The sequence below is a fragment of the Sinohyriopsis cumingii genome, chromosome 11 (assembly GCF_028554795.1).
Source record: "Sinohyriopsis cumingii isolate HCF-2022 chromosome 11, ASM2855479v2, whole genome shotgun sequence".
NCBI lineage: Eukaryota > Metazoa > Mollusca > Bivalvia > Unionida > Unionidae > Sinohyriopsis > Sinohyriopsis cumingii.
In genome coordinates this window covers 112232230-112253450 of record NC_142971.1, presented here as the reverse complement: position 1 = coordinate 112253450, position 21221 = coordinate 112232230, and the positions used below count along the sequence as shown (strand labels likewise).

Genomic DNA, 21221 nt, shown 5'->3' with positions numbered 1-21221 from the left:
GAAGAAGTCAATGAACTTTTAATTAAAGTGTTGTGAATTGTGAATTGGATTGTAACTATGGATAAAAGAATACATTAATGATACAAGGTAAGTGTCTTTGAGTTGTGATTTTAAAATAAGAAGCTACACTCACGCACTCATACACAGACACGTACTATAAGGGTAAAATGGGTGGGGTTTTTTTTTTAGTTATTGGCAAATTGAAATTGTATTTCTTTTCGAGAAATGTGGGTGGCCCTGAAAAGGGCCTTTTTTCTTTATGGTGTAGGAGTGAGTTTAACCAATCAACTTTAACTGCCTTAAGCCTTTGCCACGGCCAAGGCCTACTTCTGATGATTGGGTTGAAATCACTAAGGGTGGTACGATAGGCTTAGTCACAGGGTTGGCGTGTTTAGCTCGGGAAGGTCGTATTCTCTTCGGTCGTGATAAAGAAGTCTGATACATTTGTTTCAGACTTCTTAACTCCGCTAAAATGTCCAACAGTACCGTAGCCGTTTGATTTTCACCCTCTTGTTTCTTTGCTGCTACTTCTTCTTGCTGTTGTTGCTGTTGTTTTTTTCTTACCTCTTCTTGTTGCTGTTGCTGTTGCTGTAGGAGAAAAGCTTGTTCCGCTTCCTTTTGTCGTTGCATAAATTTCTCCAATTCTTCTTTCTGTCTCTGTCTAAAATTCTCCACTTGCGGTAATGAAGAATGAGACGAAGGTTCCGGAACAAATTCTTGCGAGGTAAGAAAATCCACAAAATCCCAATGTACCTCTTCTGAAAGTAAGTCCGGGTTCCCTTGGGCGGTCTCCCCTGCTGGTGCACCCCAATGGATCGTTTTCTGAATTTCCGTCATGTTGAATCACTGTCGCATAGACTGACTGCACACAAGCGCTAGCGAATCTATATAGACCAACTGACGTCACAGACTAATCTCTTCGGATTGGATGCGGGCTGACTGAATTTTGTAACGCGTGTTTGGATTAGTGAATGAACTCAATCCGTTTCAATCCTACCTCTACCTATAAATAAGCGCAGTTCAGTGCATTGATTCACTTGTTCTCGTCGCTTCAAGATGTGGACCGATGTGCAATCTTCTACGCTTGTGTCTTCCATGATGTTTAGGACGGACATGCTCATGTATGTCAGGTCCAAGTGGACTGTTGTTGATAGGACAGATACTAGTCAATGGATGAGGAGAGTTTACATAGAAAGACAAGGATGTCTCAAGAGGGTACTTGTGTATGGACCGGCAGTTAAAAGGAGTTTAAGAAGAAGAAGAAGAAGATGAAGATGTGACAGATGCCATCTATGTTAATATTAATATTAACATAAACCCAAAGGCCCTTTTCAGGGCCAGCCATATTTCTCGAAAAGAGATAGCCTTTCAATTGCCTACCCTTTTTTAAATTTAAATTTAAATTTAAAAAATTTTTTTAAAAAAAATCCCATATTCAATTCCCCTTGTCCCTAGACAAACCCAAACTCTATTCCCATGTTAATTTCGCTTGTCCGTAGACAGACCCAAACTCTATGTTAAATTCCCATTGTCCCTAGAGTGACCCACGATTTTTCTCCATGTTAAATTTCCATTGTCCCTAGAGTGACCCAGGGGTGTTTTTAATGCTAAGTCCCATTGTCCCTAGGGTGACCCCATTTACTACTGCCACCAACTATTCAGTAATACATTTGATTAATGGTAATATTATTTTTTACTCCGAATTAGCCACACCTTTCCATGTTCCATCAAGAGTGATATAACGTGGTTGAAATTTACCAAATCGGTGTAGATGATGATGATCATTTTATTACTTTTATGACCATGTTATTTGTCCTGTCCTTTTTAGTTGTTATATATATATATATATATATATATATATATATATATATATATATATATATATATATATATATATATATATATATATATATATATATATATCGTGAACAATAGATGAATAGATAGAATGCCACAGAGAAATTAGAGAACACAAATTTTTTCTATTTAAAAAATTACAACAAAGTGGATGTTTTTAGACTTCATTGTTAGTATGTTTTGTATGATTGCTTTTATTTCGTGAAAGATTTAATTACTTAACTGACAGACACTCCAGTTATAGCAGTTGCTATAAAATAAATGCAACGATTACAAAACACCGAGTGCATGTTTATTTAGCATTATTTTCTGTGTCTTGTTCATTCTTCTTCCGTTGACGTTTCTAAATTGACGTGTTTGAATATTATAATGTTATTATTCAATACAGATACAGGTAGTTCAATCCTAAAAATGATATAACAATCCATTGAAGTATCCTATAACATTTGATGTCGTTAATCTTTTCTCATATCTCTATCTTTTAATTCAATGAAATAACCACCAGGTGCAAATTTGCTCATAGATGTCTCTGCTCGTGCGATGACATCTGACAGTGACGTTGATATCAAATAAATGATGAAGGACTGTGTAAAATGTAATACCATTTGATTAATATTTGTATAACTATATATGCAATTTATTAAATTCGTCAATAGATGGAACATGACTCGTCCAAAATATTACTGATATGACCATGACATCATATAATGAATTTTTTAAAATAGGTTTTAGCTGATCTTGTATTGACAAATATATCTCATTTGTATTCTTGATCTGTTGTTCCGTTAATGATTTCCAAGTCATTTTCAGTTAAAGTATTACCAGCTATTTTCGTGTGTGTCTCACACGCTATGATGCTTATGTATTCATTGCTATTTTTTCTCTCGTGAAACATTAGTTTGATCTTTTAAATAGCGCGAAAGTGGCAGAAGGAAGCTGAGACGATTTTGATCACCTTTCATAATCTCTTTTACAATGAAAATATTTACGTAGAATAAATTACAGATGTATTAATTCAATATTATTTGATTTGACTGCACATCAAACTACAACTTTAGTAGATAAACACACATATTTGGTTATACATACTTTTAACCTAGATGAAAACCGTCTTATAAATATTGAAGGACAACCATTTTATTACAATATAATCTTTTAAAAACAGCAGTCTAAAAAAAGTGCTCGCACCTAATTCTATAGTTACACAATAACTATTTATTGTTCGACGCTTGGCATTGTGTGTGTGTGTGTGTGTGTGTGTGTGTGTGTGTGTGTCTGCAGTGCCGGATTAAACTCTGTGGAGGCCCTTAGGCCCTTAAGCAATCGAAATCGTGTGGTTCCCTTTGCAAATTACGTCGTAATACGTTTTTCCAATATTATTTTGATCCGTTGTCGCGGGGCCCATATACCGGTGCCTACACAGCCTATTTGGTAATCCGGCACTCTGTGTGTGTGTGTGTGTGTGAGAGAGAGAGAGAGAGAGAGGTCTATATCCCCATAAGTCTTGGTTAAACCGACTAATATTTGACCCTGAATTATAGATCTTCAGGACAGCCACCAAATATTTTGCTATTAACATTTTTAGCTTTTTAAAATTGTTTCCATCTTGATGATATTCTGTTTGTCCTTTAGAGATAACTCCTTCTACTCAAATATTCCCTCGGTATTTTCCGTTATTGAATATTCTAATTTATATAGTATGGGATCCTCTAAAATTAATTCTCTGATTATAAAAATGTTTTCCTTGAAATTAGGAAGATAGCCTTTGGCAACAATATTTTAATATTTTGAGATCCTGATTTTCTCATCTAGTTTAGATTTGTGAGTTCCTTGAGCATGTGTTGTAGGAAAGCCGAATAAGTTTATTTATACTTTCGAACCAGTTTCTTTCTTACTTACTATGTCGATATCAAGATATTATAAACATCAACAAGGTTTTGTACAAAAATATCTACCCATTTTCTAGCTTTAGTACAATACTTCTACATTCTTCATTTATTATATAAGTTTTACGAAACAAAAAAAAATTATAACGAACATGTCATTTATACACAAAAATGTCAGCTCGCGCATGCCTCGGTATACTTTGTTTATAATGACCAGTTTGTCTGAACAGAATATTTATTCACACCATACTCTATATCATGTTGTATTGGATATACTTTTAGAACATAGAAAAAATGCTATAATTTTTTTTTCATATGAGTTTTAGAATGTAGGTGATTTACCGATTTCGGTTGACTTAACTTTGAACATTTTACAAGCCATCTGTTGTATCTAGGTGTGCTTACCAGGTGTTTAAGTAAGTACGCGTACGTAAATACATGTGCTTATGGTCCTTACACAAATAAATTTTATACAACTAAGTACGGGGGACTGAAAAAGAAAAAAAGAAACACGGCCTTACCAATGCGGAGAGTAGGAAAAAGATCTGAAAAAGAAATGCGGCCTCTTTTCTGTGTTTATCCATTAAGTTTTGGCTTTAGACAGAAAGGTGTGTGGGTATTTTGCAACAAAATTTTGATAGTTATGTGGTAAATACAATTAGGGCGGCTTTTTTATCGATTGTTATTTTTTGTGGGTCGGTGACTTTAGTTAAGTGACTAAGGTGGATTGGGGTGGCTTGAGGTTTACGGTAAAAATTAGGTAGTTGACCCAAAAGTTATCAATTTGTAAGAAATTATTTTAAAATCCACCTTTTAGTCGAAAAAACTCATTAAAACAGTGGGGAATCGTTTTTACAAATTATTTACAAATCATATTAAACCATCAACAAAAAAAACCACCAGAAAACAACAAAATACTTAAAAATTAGATGGCTTTTTTGAGGACTAGACTTTTAGGGTTAAAATTAGTCGGTTAAGACATAGGTGTTTTATACTACTTTTGTGTGTGTGTGTGTGTGTGTGTGTGTGTTTTCTTTTGACCCCTTTAGAAGACGCCGTATGTCAAAACGTATCTCATTGCAGGATATTTGCACTGTTGGTTTGTGTTCTTTGTTGTTGCAGGTTGCAAATAATAATTTTCTTCTCTCCATAGTTACCTGTTTCATTATATTTGAAACTGAGGGAAGGTATCCTACAGAATTATATGATGCGATTGTCAGATTCAACAAGAAACATAAAATAATGGAAGATATTATAAAGCTAGGCTGATAGTCGTTCAGATGAGATATTAAAAACATAATTTGTGTAAATCTGTAAGACCAGAGCTGTAATTATAATTTAATACCATGATAATATGCTTATACATACAGTGGTTAAGACGCTGTACTCCCGACCAGAACGATTCGGGATCCTGGGGGTCCAGTGGTCTAAGGAGCTGGCCTTTACAGATCATTGACAACGCACCTCTGTCCGCGTGGGTTCGAGTCTCGGCTCAGCCAACGTGGTATGTTTGAAAGCTTGCCAGCAGCTTATGTGGGCCGGTGTTTTTTCCTCGGGGTTTTCTCGGCATCTTCCTTTAGCAAATATACTGGCCGCTAAATATAGTCCACAAAACCAAACCTAACAAGAACAGTTTGGATTCATTTCCCACAAATGAATCATTTGGGATCAGCTACCGCGGTGTAACCTTGGGCTAGGCACATTAATTACCTGGGCACGATCTAACTTTCAAGGCGATGTTGTGCCGTAAAACACCAGCTCAACCGAACCTAACTAACTATTCTAACATCTCTAGCCAGACTCACAACCGTCATTATTATTACTGCGGCCATTATGACTGCAAATATTTATCGGCAACAATAATGCAACGAATGTCTATGTTACTGATGATATCATTAACGTATGGATGTAAAAGTTCAATAACTACATCAACACTCGGGAAAAGAACTGGGTGTGTGTGTCTCTTTATTATGCAACATCATATATCTACATGACATTTTGCTGATAAAAATGTTTTAAACATCTCGTGTGTGTGTGTGTGTGTATGTGTGTGTGTGTGTGTGTGTGTGTGTTTGTCGGTGTGTGTGAGTGTGTTTATCACAAGGTGTGTGCGAGTGTTTGATGCCCATTGTGTAATGCAGTTATAAATGTTCTGTAATTTTTTAAAGTAAAATCAGAATTTGGCAATGGATACACAGATTAAAATGTCGTCAATGTACGTTAGGGGTCTATGCAGTTCTAGTCTCAAAAGTGTATATATTTGCTGGGTAAAACAGAATAATGCATCCATTATATGTTTTCAGGAACCACAGGGTACAGTTCAGATTAAAGAGTATTGGGAGACTGAATGGGGTTATAGATATATTTGTATCCAGAGATCTTGTAGTTGTGCTGTGTTCCTATCCTAATTAGAAATAGTTCTGATTTCTTATTCACATAGACATATGTGATTTCCAGGTTAGATACATTCACTTAGATTTATCAGTTAATGGACAGAGATTTACACTAGTGAATTTATACGTCATAATCATAAAGCTAGATTTTTAATGTTGTTTGGGGTCTAACGCTTTTTCTCAGCGAAAATATGCTATGCATGGCGGCCAGTATAAGTGGTGGAGGATTAACCCTGGAAAACCTCGGTAAGAACTGCCGACCGACGGGAAGCTATTGGCAAGCTTTCTCACATACCGACATTGGTCAAGTCTTTTAAATAGAAATATGAAGAAAAAAAGAGAATATGATAAATTTGGACAATTCCTCTGTTATTATTTGTGGTGTCAGATTCTGGGTACTGGTACTACGAATATATTCATTTGGTAATAAAATGTAAATCCAACATAATAGAAGAATGCTAATGTGATGGTGTTAAGAAAAACACATTTAATGTGAAATTAACTTGTAACGATAATTGTTTGGCGCTTTTTGGCAGGTAGTCATTAAAATGATTATCGGAATTGATTCACAAGATATGGAAAACAGAAGATGCAAATTTCTGTTTAAAAATTGTAGTTGAATTAAATACTTTCTATACTTCCATGAATCCCCAAAATATTCCACTATTATGAAGAGCCGAACAAAACAAAAAGCAGATTTAGAAGAAAGGAGGGATGTAAACAGGGCTACTATAATGCACAAGACCTTTTTACATTCAAATGTTTCTTTCCTCGAGCTCGGTACTCCGATAAGCATAATGAGATGTACCTAAAATCATCTTCCAATTGAGAAGAGAATAATATTATTTATTTTTTGTCTTCTTCACCTTCAAAATTTCGATCAGAATGCAAAATTAAAGATCTGATTCGACAAGATTACTGCATAATTGTTTAAAAAATCCCTACTCAAAACATTCTTGCAAAGCCATATCTCCAATTGTATTAAGTCTCATGTTGTTAATACGCAGCCATACAAAGTAGCAATTGTTTAAAACCAAACAGGGAAATCATAATTCAATAAAGGTCAAATTAAAGTGGACTTTTATATGTGAATTGTTCATATTCGGCCATAACAACTGAATATGATTGTTGTTTAGTCCTAACATATATACAACATTAACACAAGCAAAGCTATTTACCGACATAAGAACAAGCAAAGACTATTTACCGACATTAGAAGGAAAAAATATAGACATAATTAAATCTGCTGAAAAAAGACAAAATGAAGTTAGTAAAAACGTTTATTTGTTCGTATGTCTACAAAAGTTTATAACTTTTAGAGCATGTATGAATTTGGAATAATAATAATAATAATAATAATAATTATTATTATTATTATTATTACTGAATGAAGAGGCGCTTGTAGTCTGTATTTAGCTACCATCTCACTTATCAAACACTTTAAGTTAGATAATTATTTGCTTAAATTTGAAAATGATACCAATATTTTTTTTATATTTTTTTATAAAAAAAGAGTGTTAGCCTATTGAGTTCTAATTTACAATAACTGATTCCAATATTACACCTACTGAACTAATGCGGCCATCAGCAAAAATGTTAATGAACGTAAGAAATTGATCTGCTTTGTTATTTGGCTCTTGGGACATATCGATCGAAACGTCGTCCTGTTTTTCTGTCGCTGTCCCGTTGAGATCCAACTCATGGGGGTGACATACGTGTTGTAGCAACAAGCCGTGTTTCATTGTAAAATTAATCCGCCTAAACGACAAATCGAGTCGGTTTATACAGTTGCTCTGAATTTAAATCTGCATTATTTACTCAATATATTATATATTTTAAATGAGACATAATTGCTTGTTAACTTTTCCATATTATTAGATGTTGAAGACTAAACATATCATAACTATTTTACGAGGCAACGCGGTAGGGTTTCCTCTCGGTTGGTTGTAAGGTCTATTGATGGTTATGGAAGTTTGTCTGCTGTCCCGTGCCAAAGTGATTGTAGAGCAGTAGTTTGAATGTATGTGATTTCCAAGGTACAGCTTCATTTTTATGAAGTTAGTTTGATGATCGATGTATGTATTTGGTGTATTCCAGATCTAGTAGCGTCTTTCTAACAGTACATTTTACTTTTAAAAGTTTTGTCACCAGGGTGGGTTGGGGGTCTGGTGACAATCGGGACAGTGAGACACAAATCATTCACCAAAGTGCGAAATTTATCATAGTACAATACTTATATGAGGCACGTTTTGCAAAGAGAAAGAGGATTAATAACAGCAATATAATCGTTACAGGTTTGGACCTCCCAGCCGTCCAGCAAGTTCTGTCCGTTCGCTGATATTCTTTATTTCACTTGCAACGAGCCCCGGTGTGGTGTAAATGACCTTTTGTCATTAGTTTAACTATACCTATACCAGTTACTGCAACTGAATATCGAGTATTATGGGCAAGAGTGCTTATGCACACACATGGGTGTACAGAAATTTATGCAACAGCAACAGGTACCAATTCTTTTTAAAATACCTTGAGGGAGATCTTTAAGTCAACTTCTTTTAAATTACCATTTCCTCGCTTTTTACATTCTAACGGCCATACTCTTACATATGTCAGCAATTATACACATTTGGGTCATATTTTAAAAGCCAATCAGCCAGATGATGAAGATGTGATGAGACATTACAGATTTGTGTATACTCAAACAAACAAGCTATGTAAATTTAGGAATTGTTCTTTGAATATCAAAGTTAACTTATCCAAATCTTATTTCTGCACAATCTATTATACTCCTTTGTGGACAAACTTTAGTGAATCTATGAAAAGAAAACTAGTTATTGGTTATGATAGTAGTGTTTTGTTTTCTATTAAGCCTTCCAAGACTGAACATGTCTCTGACATGTTTGTAATCTATAGTGTATGCAGTTTTGAAGAAGTAGTAAGAAAGTATGTGTTCACAATAATGACAGAAATATCAGGTAGTAAGAATTGCATCTTAAAATCTCTGTGGAACTATGACATTCATTTAAATTTTCATATTATTGGTAGGATGGAATAAATTAATCTTGAAATGTCTTACATAATTTCATTCTTAATAATGCTGGACACAGCCCATTGTTGTAGATGTGATTGCATATTTTTACATAAGATATCTTGCATATTTATACATAAGATATATATGATCTTTTATTTTTAAAATACTTTTATTTTATATTTATGCCTAATTTGGATGTATGGACTATGCAGTCTGAAATAAAAGATTCTTCCTGCACAGGGGACTGCCATTTAATGTTTCCACCCAATGGACAACACACTGTTTATCATCATACCTGCCCATGTTGCTCGTGAAGGTGTATGGAAACACAGCTTTTTGACCAACCAGGATTTGAACCTGGGACCTGTGGTGACAAAGTCAATTATGCTATTTCACCAACTCTTTAAGTTGTCAATGTTGATGTGACTAACATTTTCCTAGTTTCATTATCATGCATGATGTTTCAGTCTTACTTACCTACTGCCTTAGCTTGTTTGGTCCAATTCTTGGCACCCTAATGTCTCAATCTCCATATTATTAATTTGACCCATGTACATTTCATTAACAAGATTGTTATTCCTAAGTACATTAACTGCTTTATTTATATTTGTAGCTGTTAGTTCTATACTTGTTGTATCATGAGTGTATATGTTTTTATTACTGTTTAAACATGACAATGTATGTATGTATCTATCTATATATATATATATATATATATATATATATATATATATATATATATATATATATATATATATATATATACATGCACACACACTTTGTATATATTGTAATTTGTCTTTTGTAGCTGTTTTATTAGTTTATTGCTATCTGTCCAGTTTTAATTATGTATTTTCTGTGTGCCCAGGTGGCAGAGTGGTCACTTACTTAACCATTTCATTCACTGTCTACATGAGTTTGTGTCTTGGCTTGATTAGAATGGGTATGCAGGAAAACTTTCCTGTATATTCTGATGGGTCGTCATGGTTCTTCTCAGTTTCTCTCTCCCCTTCTAAACTGGTTACCATGTATAGCCTATCACGTACTGAAAAATGGCATTAAACCTGCCAAACCTGTTATAATAGTCAAACTTATGGTATATTTAAATGCTCATCTAGAGCTATTGTTTGTTATGTTAGCTAGACATCCATTATTAATTATAGCATCTTGTATCCAATTTTTAAAAAAACATAAACAAGAAAAACATCTAGCTTGTTATCTGTTGGAATTAGATAACTGCAAGGATAATGAAACTTGATGCAGATGAAGGTTTTGATGATTAATTTTTTAAAGTTGTTGAACTGTCTGATGTTCTTAAAAATGAGACAGTATAAAATATACTTATCTTTAAGTTGAATTACACAAAGGTAACTAACATCCAGATTTAAATATGTAAACCTTTCCCCACATGATAATGCAGGTTGGATTATCCATCAAAAGTTTGACATATTTTCATCACTTGATCCCTTTTTTAAGTAAAAATAAATTTATAAAATATTGAAAGGAATCCGATTGACATGCGGATTTTTAATTGTTCAGTCCCATCATTGATAAAAGTATTGTGGCTGATGCTTAGTATAGATGTGAAATTTTTGGAACAGCCTTCAGGGAGAGTTGTTCTTCATTTGAGAGAGTTATTTTTCTAAATAATAGACAATACATTAGGAATTTTGTCCTGTTTTGTAGCCAGTATAAAGTTTTAATTAGGAGGTCTAACTGATTGTTTGGGGAATATCACATGTATGGGCTGCTGTCCAGGAACCAGATAATTACAGGGTAAATTAGTTTGTAAATCTTGGGTAAAAAATTGCAAGATTTAGTAATGGGTCAGCTCTTGGTCTCTATCCCTTCCTTTCCTTGATATTAAGAAATGTAAGGTGTCATCACAAGATTAGGTACGCGGTAGAAATTATGGCATAATTAATCAGTTTCATTTGTAGTACATTTTATAAAATGTTGCCACACAAAGCAGACTGCACCAGATGTCTTGATCTGTTTAATTTAACATGATCCTTTTTAGTCTACAAATTACAAGCACCAACTTCTGTTTTTAGCTTTTGGGTGGGAGGTGTGGCCAGTTAGTTTAAAATGGAACAATTACATATGGAACTATTTATTTTCATTGAGGAATTTGTTACATAGTTAAAATATCATTGAAGTTTGTTTCTCTGTCTCTTGCAGTCTCAAATTGTTCCTCATCCATGGATGTTTAAAGATGTGCTGAAATAAAACTTGAATGTTTCAGACAGCAGAGATTTTTCAAAAGGTCTTGTGTACAGATTGAAAACCAATGCATAAGCTAAAGACTGTTTACAAAGAAGCCCAAATCTGAAAACTGTCTTTGCATTTACCACTACATTTAGCATGCAGCTTATTAAGTTTAAATGTTCAAAGTGAAAATTACCTTCTACAGAAAATCAATTGCAACAAACTCATTCCGTTGACCTATGCCATTCTTTTCCTCAAATGTCTGTTGCCACTTCAGTGAATATTGAGCAAGATGTATCTGTATTCTAGATAAAAAGAACAGACTAAAGATAAAAGTCATTAAAAATATTTGCATCTTTCTTTACACTTTTGTCTCTTCTTTTCCTTCTCCCCGACTCTCACCCATGCCTGGCTGCATCTGTGATCTGAAACAAAAATAGTTGATACTCATCCTTGTGAAATGTCATATTCAACATGATTGCTGTCTCAAGTAATGTAGATTAAGTCATGTGATGCCAATGAGTTAAAGTTTTATTGAGAACTGAGAACTGACATATCTGCAGAAACAAGGATGGATATAAAAGCTAACAATACATGTACAATGACTTTTCAGGGTCCTTTGGAGGCAGATAATCCAAATAATCTATGGAAAATCTGTGCAATATAGCATAAAAGTGGATATAAATTAAAGGTTCTGTGGGAGTTCATTTGGTAGAGCACTGGATTCATAATCAAGGGTTGCAGATTCAGTACCTGTTCAGGTCAGCTGAGGTCGTCTGCATCTGTGTGTCTCTGAGAAAGGTACTTAGCTTACTCATTATCACATTGTATTTTTTTTGACATTGTGGTTTATATTGCAGATCATAGGGCTAAATTAGGGTAACCACCATGTCATCAGAAGGCATTACACCTGGCAGCCCTCAAGATCATTCAGAAGAGGTTGTACAGACACCTGTTCAGCGAGACTTGATGGATTCAGACGGAGAGACAAAGATTAAAATTGATGAAAAAGACACAGAAAAAGAAGATAAAAATGGACAGATGTTAGAAGATTTAGGAGATGGCCAAGGATCTCAACCATCAAGTCGCCAGTCTCCATTAGGACGTCCTCAAAGCACAGACAGTTCAGGACGTCCAAAAAGCAGCAATAGTGGGAGTGTTATGTTTGATGCAAAGCCCAGGAAAAAGGGAAAGGGAAGTGTATTTATTGATGGGCATCAAGTTACTTTTACTGTTACCATATCCATGGCTATTCCAACAGGTAATAAAAAACTTATCCTGCTCAACATTTTTAATTGGATGTATCAGTATTAGTTTAAATATTTTTATTCTTTAAATATTTCTTCTCATTCATTTTATGATGAAATGAAGAAACAGTCATATACTTGATAAGTTTTAAGTTTTGATTATCTTTTGACATAATTGTTTTGAAAATAGTGGCAAATTGGTGTTAGAATGTACAAAATGCTGTTATTGCGATTATTGATGTTTATGTTCGATTTATGTTTTCTAATTTCATTGTGTTTGTTTTTGTAATCATATCATTATATGTTTTTTTATCTTATAGGTGTTGTCTAATGTTGTAAAGCGCTTAGAGCTTCTAAAAATTAGGCGCTATACAAAGTCCTCATTATTATTATTATTATTAAGGGGCAAAAATATAAATCAAGTATGTTATCTCATGATTAGACAATATAGAAAGATTCAGCATGTGATTAGACAATATAGAAAGATTCAACACATGATTAGACAATATAGAAAGATTCAACACATGATTAGACAATATAGAAAGATTCAACACATGATTAGACAATATAGAAAGATTCAACACATGATTAGACAATATAGAAAGATTCAGCATGTGATTAGACAATATAGAAAGATTCAGTATGTGATTAGACAATATAGAAAGATTCAACACATGATTAGACAATATAGAAAGAGTCAACACATGATTAGACAATATAGAAAGATTCAACACATGATTAGACAATATAGAAAGATTCAACACATGATTAGACAATATAGAAAGATTCAACACATGATTAGACAATATAGAAAGATTGAACACGTGATTAGACAATGTAGAAAGATTCAGCATGTGATTAGACAATATAGAAAGATTCAACACATGATTAGACAATATAGAAAGATTCAACACATACAAGGATTGATGTAAAAAAGAATCTGCAATTTTTTAAAACCATTTTATGATAGTAATCAGTACCAAGAAATAATTTCTTTACTGTTGATTTAAGATAAAACCAAAAGTTTTCTTAACTATTTATTTAACTCTTCTTATTGATATCATGACTGGGTATTGGTGAACTTAAGCAGTGGACCTAACAAATCACTTTTGCTATATAAGGACATATTTGATTAAAGGTTTATTATATACATACATGTGTTGAACTTAGACCCTTCTAAAAGGATTATAAAGAAAATAATAATTGATGGTATATGACACTAAATGATGAATGGTATAACTTGCTAGTTTTAAGGGGTCATTTACAGGTACATAATAGTTAATTTCTTCTAAATAAATATTTACTGTCATAACCAAAACACTTTGGTAAATTAGTCCTGGAACTAATTTTAGCAACTAAAAATAACAAAAACTTGGGTGAGCTCATGTTGTCATATGAACTTTGAAATTATTACCATTTTGATACAAATTTGGTAACTTTAAAGGACAAGGACAATCACCAGCCTTTGAATGTATGGCATGGTGGTGTCACTGTGACTTAAGGGCATTTGAAAAGCCCAACTGAATCCCTAAATTTAATTGATCTAAAAAAAATCTGTAAATTTAATTGGCCAATAATTAGCTAAGTATTATTAACTCATGTATGGATGTATAAAGTTGTCGTTATCATAAGGTATTACTATGGCATATAGGATGAAGATGTCTATTTCATAAAAAAAACAAGTTATCAGTTGCATTGTTTTGGTATAACTAAGTAGACATGATGACAGATTGACATACTTAGGTTCTTATGTTGTGCTAACAAGTCATTAAAAGCACATACATGTATAAATTTGTCATTATATTTACATAATCATGTCAACACATTAAAATGGTTTCACTGTTGCTCATTTGGTAGGGCACCTGATTTTTAATCCAAAGGTATGGAGTTCAGAATACACCCAGGTCCAGCCTAGCTTGACTGCCTCTTTGTGTATTTGGGAAAGGCACAAGTTAACATTTCCCTGACATGATATAGCCTGTAATGTGTTAAATGTGTGCTAAAACAATAAGATTGCTAACTCATGTTGATGTACAAAATGTCATCATCAGGCATGCCAGAAAAATATATCATCATGATGAAGACAGTTTAGTACTTCTCTAAAATCATCTTTTTTTTTTCATTTATGTCAATTTTCATTGTTTTGTAAAGTTAGCATCTGTGTCAGTACTTCAGTTTATAGATTGGGTAGGATTTCCTATTGTTTCAATACAAAGATGATTGCATGTTAGTTCCTTAGATTTATGCTATCTAGCAGCCATGAACACCATATAAATTTGTACATTAAACCACAAATAATGTTGAATTCATTGTACAGTGTATTGTACCTTGGAAGCTTAAGGAATAGAGGACTGCACTGTTTAATACAAGCAGATCTCCAAGTTCATCATCTATGATTTGGCCCAGTCATGTAAGCACATATACTGGCTTATAAGACAAGTCCAACTCAAAACTGCAGACCCAGAGATACCATTGCATAATGCACTGGCATATTTGGGTCTATGCAGATTGTTAGGAGTACTTAGTAGAACAAACAACATAGACCCTGATCTGTAGGTGCATTGTGCTATGGCAGATCAAGATCTATGTTGTTTGCAGTTTGACTTTACTTATAAGCAAGTATAAATGTTAAAAGTGAAATGTTAACTGCTAAAACATAGAAACATGTACAGAGAGATAACCTTAATTTACAAAAAACAAAGTGATGGCATTACTTCTACGTTCAAAAGTACCATCTGGATGGCTTGTCATACCCATATTAAGTAATAATATTACATGTAAATCTTAACATGGTTTATTGTAGAAAGAAGGCTGGATGTGTTAAAATTGATTTAAAAACAAATAGTGTGCAGAAATGTGTGCAATATAGTAATTTACTATGCATAGCAAGGGAGGCCAGAATTATTTGAGGGACCCTTCTTTACATGCTTCTGTACTCTGATTTTATTGAATGATTTAAAATAACAAATAATGTTAAAACCAGGCAGTAATCTGAGTTGTTTAATCATCAGTTCCAATACTACTATAATAACTTAACCAATATACTGTGTATTTGTATGGGTACATATGGTTGTCATACTGGTTATGGGCCAGACTGGTTTGTGCCAGTATATGCTGAGCTACCCTGTACATTATATGGGTACAGATGGTTGTCATACTGGTAATCAGCCATACTGATTTGGCAGGGAAAGTTATTCACATTTCAGCATTAGGATCTAGTCATACAAAATTGATTTTGTATTCATTTCATTTGTGGCTGCCAGAGTTTAAAATCATTTCAGCTTCAGCTTATTGATCTGACAGATTCAGTAAAAACTGCAATTAACGATGATTTATCCCAGTTTAAATTTGTTTCCTGATCATTGGTATCAAGGTTGCTGGAGACTGTTGCCATAAAGTTTTTATGTTGGATTATTGGCATTGTGGGACAAGGAAATGCAGAGCCTAGCTGTTGAATGTACAGACCTGAGGAGGAAATTGATTTAGCTGCTTGTATAGCTCATTTCATATCATTGTGATATTAATGTTCCATTGAGTGTAGAAGTGTCAGAATCAGCGTTGGTGTGAGGTATTTTCTCCTTAAGCTGGAGGTTCACTGAAGGAACAGAATTTGGATCTTAAATTGCAACTATTGCTGGCATTTCATACATTGGTAACTTTTTGCTCTTAACATTTTTACTTTATAATGTTTACATTGTTTCTCAATGAATCTACACGTGGCATTTTGCCATATTAATGTGCATTCATGAATTTACAGTTTTGGTTTCTGGACATAATTTTTTTTTTAGTTTTGTAAACAAAAGGTTTCTCAGAATTTAAATTTGTGGATTGGAGAAGGAGTCATTGCTTTCACAGAAGGCCTCTATGACCACTGCAACATTGATGAAATTGTTTATCCATGAAAAATGATATAATATGCTCAAGATGAACTTTTACATGTGATGATTTAATTCATATGGTAATATTTGGATTATAAGATATATATCAGTCAGATAGGTTACCATTTTCTGTTGGTGAATTCAAATTTGGTTTGGTTTGTTGTTTCATGATAAAGCAGCTCAGTTCCAAGGCAGTTGGGTGACAAAGTATATTTTTTTTTATAGATGCCAAGTTTAATGCTTCAGAAAAATTGCTTGACAGTTTCTATGAGGTTTACAGTCAGTTGCCATTATTCTTCAATTTTTAATTCATATCATAATGAAACTTAAAACTTGGCTGCAGTCCAATGTTTTAAATTGAAACCAGTCTAAGAAGAATGACATTGCAAAATGGTGACCAATTGCCATTGGTAAACCTCACAGAGACTATCAAATGCTATTTTAACAGAGCTAGATTTAGCATCTGCATGTTTTACATTGTATCTCCATGTTTTACTTTGTAAATAGAAAAATGGTAACTGTTTTGATTCATATAGTCTTGGTACTTTCAAACACTACTTTATGAACAAAGTTAGAAAGGAAACAATGTCAGTATTAGCTAATCTAGAGTGTACTTCATTGAATTCACATTATTGTTGATAGCAGATGAAAACAAACTGCATGGAGTTTAGAATAGCTCAGTTAAGTTTATGTGGTACAGATACACTAGCTTTATAGAATTTTTAGTAAAAAAATAAGTTGCTTCGTTTGTTACTTATATTAAAATGGAACTGAGTAAAATCTTTTTTTCTAAATTGTTAGGAGAGCTGTGTTCTGTCTTAATTAGGCAAATTGATCATGTGCATGTCTCAGTGTCCGAAAGCCTCTCTGATAGCATGGGATGCTAATGGTAGCATTGCATTATTTATGAATCAATAACAGTATAATTATATCAATTGTGTGAGAACAGTTTGTCTTCCCAGAAGGTGTTTATGTTCAGTCTCTGTGGGTTAATCTCACTGCTGATGTAGCAAAGCAACTCAGCTTCTCATAGCCTGACTACAAATAATTTATTTTAAATTGAACAAATAGCAATGCAACTTGAATTTTTTACAAGATTGAATTTGATTTTATCATTGTCATAAAGGAACAGAAATAATTGTATGTCTTTTAAGACTGAATTTTAGCAGTTGGAAGTTGAATGGGTAAACAATTTATGATTAAAATATGGAAAATAATTTAAATTAGTCAAACAATGTATGCTGTTTCAAATAAATTGATACTATCAAGACTCATGTACATTTTTAATGATGAAATGCAAGTTAAAAGTAAGAATTTTTCTTTTCTAAATTGTGAGGAATTCAACAAATTTCACTATGGTTTTGATTGTTATTTTTAAAAAAACTAATGTTGGGTTAAAAAATAGCTCTTCACAAATTATGTTATCTTGATCTACCCTGATAGTATACCCTCCAGTAGGAAGCAGATTTTTTGAGGACCTGAGCGTGATCAGTGAAGACTTTGGTAGCTAATGTGATAGCATTAGTATTCGTGAAATTTAAAGTCATGAAATTATTAACATATATATTTGAGTATAAGTTGGATCCAGTTGCAAAATTAAGAGTAAATATTAGAGCAAACAACATAGACCCTAATTTACCGGTGCATCATGTGACAGATAGATAGGGGTCTATGGTGTTTGCAGTTGGACCCAACTTATAATCAAATATATATGTTAATGTTTCTTCCTAATTGTGATATGTTTTGTCAAAATTATGAAAACATTATCATTTTTGACTAAATGTTTTCTTATTTGTAAAGATCTGCAGACATTATGGTATTTTGCCTGGATAAATATCTAATTTTTGTGTTTTCTACTTTAGTAAATTGAATCACGAAGATGGTTGTGTTTTATAAACCATATTTATTTGAGTAAGTTTACATTTAATCTCCTTTGAGCCCATTTTTGAATGAGCAAAACTTTTTAGTTAGATCAGCTAATAGACTATCAATATTTATTTATAAACAGTCAAACCTGCTATGGCAACCACTTGAATGTAACAACTACCATGTACTACATGTATTTAAAGATCAGGCCAAACAGGTCCATTTATACATAGGACAGATTTTACCTGCATCTAAAGATAACTTGCTCATGATGGGCTGCCATTCTGAGTGGTTGCTGTTATAAATTAGACATGTTTGAATGTATCAGACCTTATTCGTATGTAGTATGCCATATTTTTACTCACTTGCGTAAAATGACATTCAATTATCAACAGGTGGTCATCAGCCTCCTCTCCATCGGGAGAAGAACACACCCTCACGCTTGGGTATGGCATCAGGAGATGTAGGATTCCCCCTGTATAGCCATAGTAATCATCTACCAATATTCATTATAGTTTTCAATCACCCACCCACCATTGCACAAGATTTGTATACAGTGCTAACACTGCATTTTGATGGACCAAGGGGTCACATGTATATGGCTTGGCTGAGAGAATCCTTGTTTTACTTTTGATTGACTGACATGTTTGTCTTTGTATCTATGTAAGTCATAATTGAATTTAATCCCTACAGGCCCAGTGATGTATGAGGACATGGTAATGCATTAAGCTATGGCCATCAATAATTCATTAGGCCAGCTATATATCCGAAGATAATTTAGGCCATGGCCAAGAATAGATCTGATGATAATACTGACATATTGCTGAGGAATGGCCTAGTAATGTTCCCATAGAATATTTACTGTGGTACTGTCCTTCATTGTTATTAAATGGTGTAGCTTGAAATTTTAATTACTCTCCTTTCAGGGAAATTATGTACAGGTGAGAAAACAGTCCTGTCATTAAATCTTAGTTAGGCTGTTACTAAATTCTATGCTAATACACAGTAATATCATCTAACAGTATGTTCTTATTGTCATATTTGACATAATAATCCCCCTATGCACTTTATTATTGTGGTAAAATTTCACAAAGATAAGCTCATCATAACAAGCTATACCTGTATATCATCTATGCATACTAGCAGGGCAGCTTCTTTCTTTCTTGTTGGGAGCTCTTTACTTTGCAGGTACTATTTCATCTCTCCCAATATGGTTACTTTGAATAAAGCACAAGATCCAATGTTTGTGACTCATTTAATTGATGAAGTGGTAATAAGATACCAGACATTCATGGTAGTAAATTGCAAGAAAATATAATGATATTCTAACTAGGGTTAAATGGCCATATCACTCTGATGATGTATGCCAAGATTAAAACTTACGCATTTGGAAATATATATTTTTTATGTGAGTTTTGACCAAATTGAGGGGTATGCACTTATTAACTTATTAAAGCATGATTATAATGTTGAATACTATGTTTAGGATTATTACCCCTGCCCTCTTATCTATTTTATCCTACCTAAAAGATGTAAAACAAGGAATTCACTGGTGCATTCTTTTATGACAACTTCTCTGCGTGAATGGTTAATCTTAGCTTATAAACTTCTCTGGCTTGGTAACGGTTTTCACCTTTAGAATTTAAGCCTTGGCTTAAAACTACAATCAGATGATCTGATTGGTTAAATTTAAGTCTAACTTAAATTTGACCAAGTAAGGTCTAGCCTTTCCTGTAAGACTTAATGCTGGTGAAATTGGTGCTTGTTCTATATTCTCTACATTCAATTCACTGTGTCTATTTCATTATCTATCCTGCACCTATATTATACAGGTAATGGAATATGTAGCATCATATTTACTCATGTGTAACATGCACCTGTCTGTGAACAGCATTGACATAGATTTGTCATTGGATATTGCTGTGGCAAATCAGGGCCTATGCCAGGCATGTGCAATCTATGGCCTGTAACCTAATTTTATCTTGCTACATTTGCATCATAATGGTGTGGGCCTGGGAGGTATTTGCACATACCTTGTCCATGCCATTCATTGTACTTGATGATGAAACAGTGTAGATACTTATCTGCTAGTACAGTTGCCTCTAGGTAAGGGATGCCTCAGGATTACACTCTCCAGTTTAGAAGGCATTTATAGTTGTGTAATTGTAATACCATGTTTAGTGTACCCCAATATAAAGCAACTTCACTTATACAGTATAGTATTTAGTTGCAAATCTGGGCAGACACTGTTTGCATTTGTGTGGGTGTCATACATAGGTACCAGTAGGTACTGTAGTGGAAAATTTGGAACCTTTTTGCATCAATACAATTTCTGTTGGAGGACATGGTGAAATATATGCAAAGTTAACATATTCAAGCCTGTAATTGCCTGAAAATGTTTCATTGACTCCCCCAACACACACACACACACACACACACACACACACACACACACAAATTTATTTAGGGGACAACAAGTCTTGTGGAAATTAAGTATTCTGGGCCTAAAGGGGACTCATAAGTTTTAATATGCACTGATTTGGAATTGTTAGTGTAATATTATTATGTGCTTTGACATAATAAATAAAGGAGGTTGTTAGTGTAAATTTATTATGTACTCTGACATAATAAATAAAGGAGGTTGTTAGTGTAAATTTATTATGTACTTTGACATAATAAAGGAGGTTGTTAGTGTAAATTTATTATGTACTCTGACATAATAAATAAAGGAGGTTGTTAGTGTAAATTTATTATGTACTCTGACATAATAAAGGAGGTTGTTAGTGTAAATTTATTATGTACTCTGACATAATAAATAAAGGAGGTTGTTAGTGTAAATTTATTATGTACTCTGACAT

The 21221-nt window shown here is 33.4% G+C and overlaps 1 protein-coding gene across 5 annotated transcripts in view; it reads left to right on the top strand.

Annotated features, from left to right (window-relative positions):
- The first annotated feature begins 8079 nt into the window (after nt 1–8079).
- Nucleotides 8080–21221, top strand: part of LOC149789309 (uncharacterized) — a 121861-nt gene continuing 108719 nt past the window's right edge. For 2 of the 5 annotated variants that reach the window (XM_089975513.1, XM_089975511.1), the window contains exons 1-3: nt 8080–8172; nt 12233–12633; nt 18759–18851. In XM_089975513.1, the coding sequence (XP_089831639.1) occupies nt 12261–12633; nt 18759–18851 (466 nt within the window). In that variant the 5' untranslated portion in view covers nt 8080–8172; nt 12233–12260. Of the gene's footprint in view, nt 8173–12232; nt 12634–18758; nt 18852–19289; nt 19305–21221 lie in introns of all 5 variants that reach the window. The other 3 variants (XM_089975514.1, XM_089975512.1, XM_089975515.1) reach the window with 3 other exon arrangements.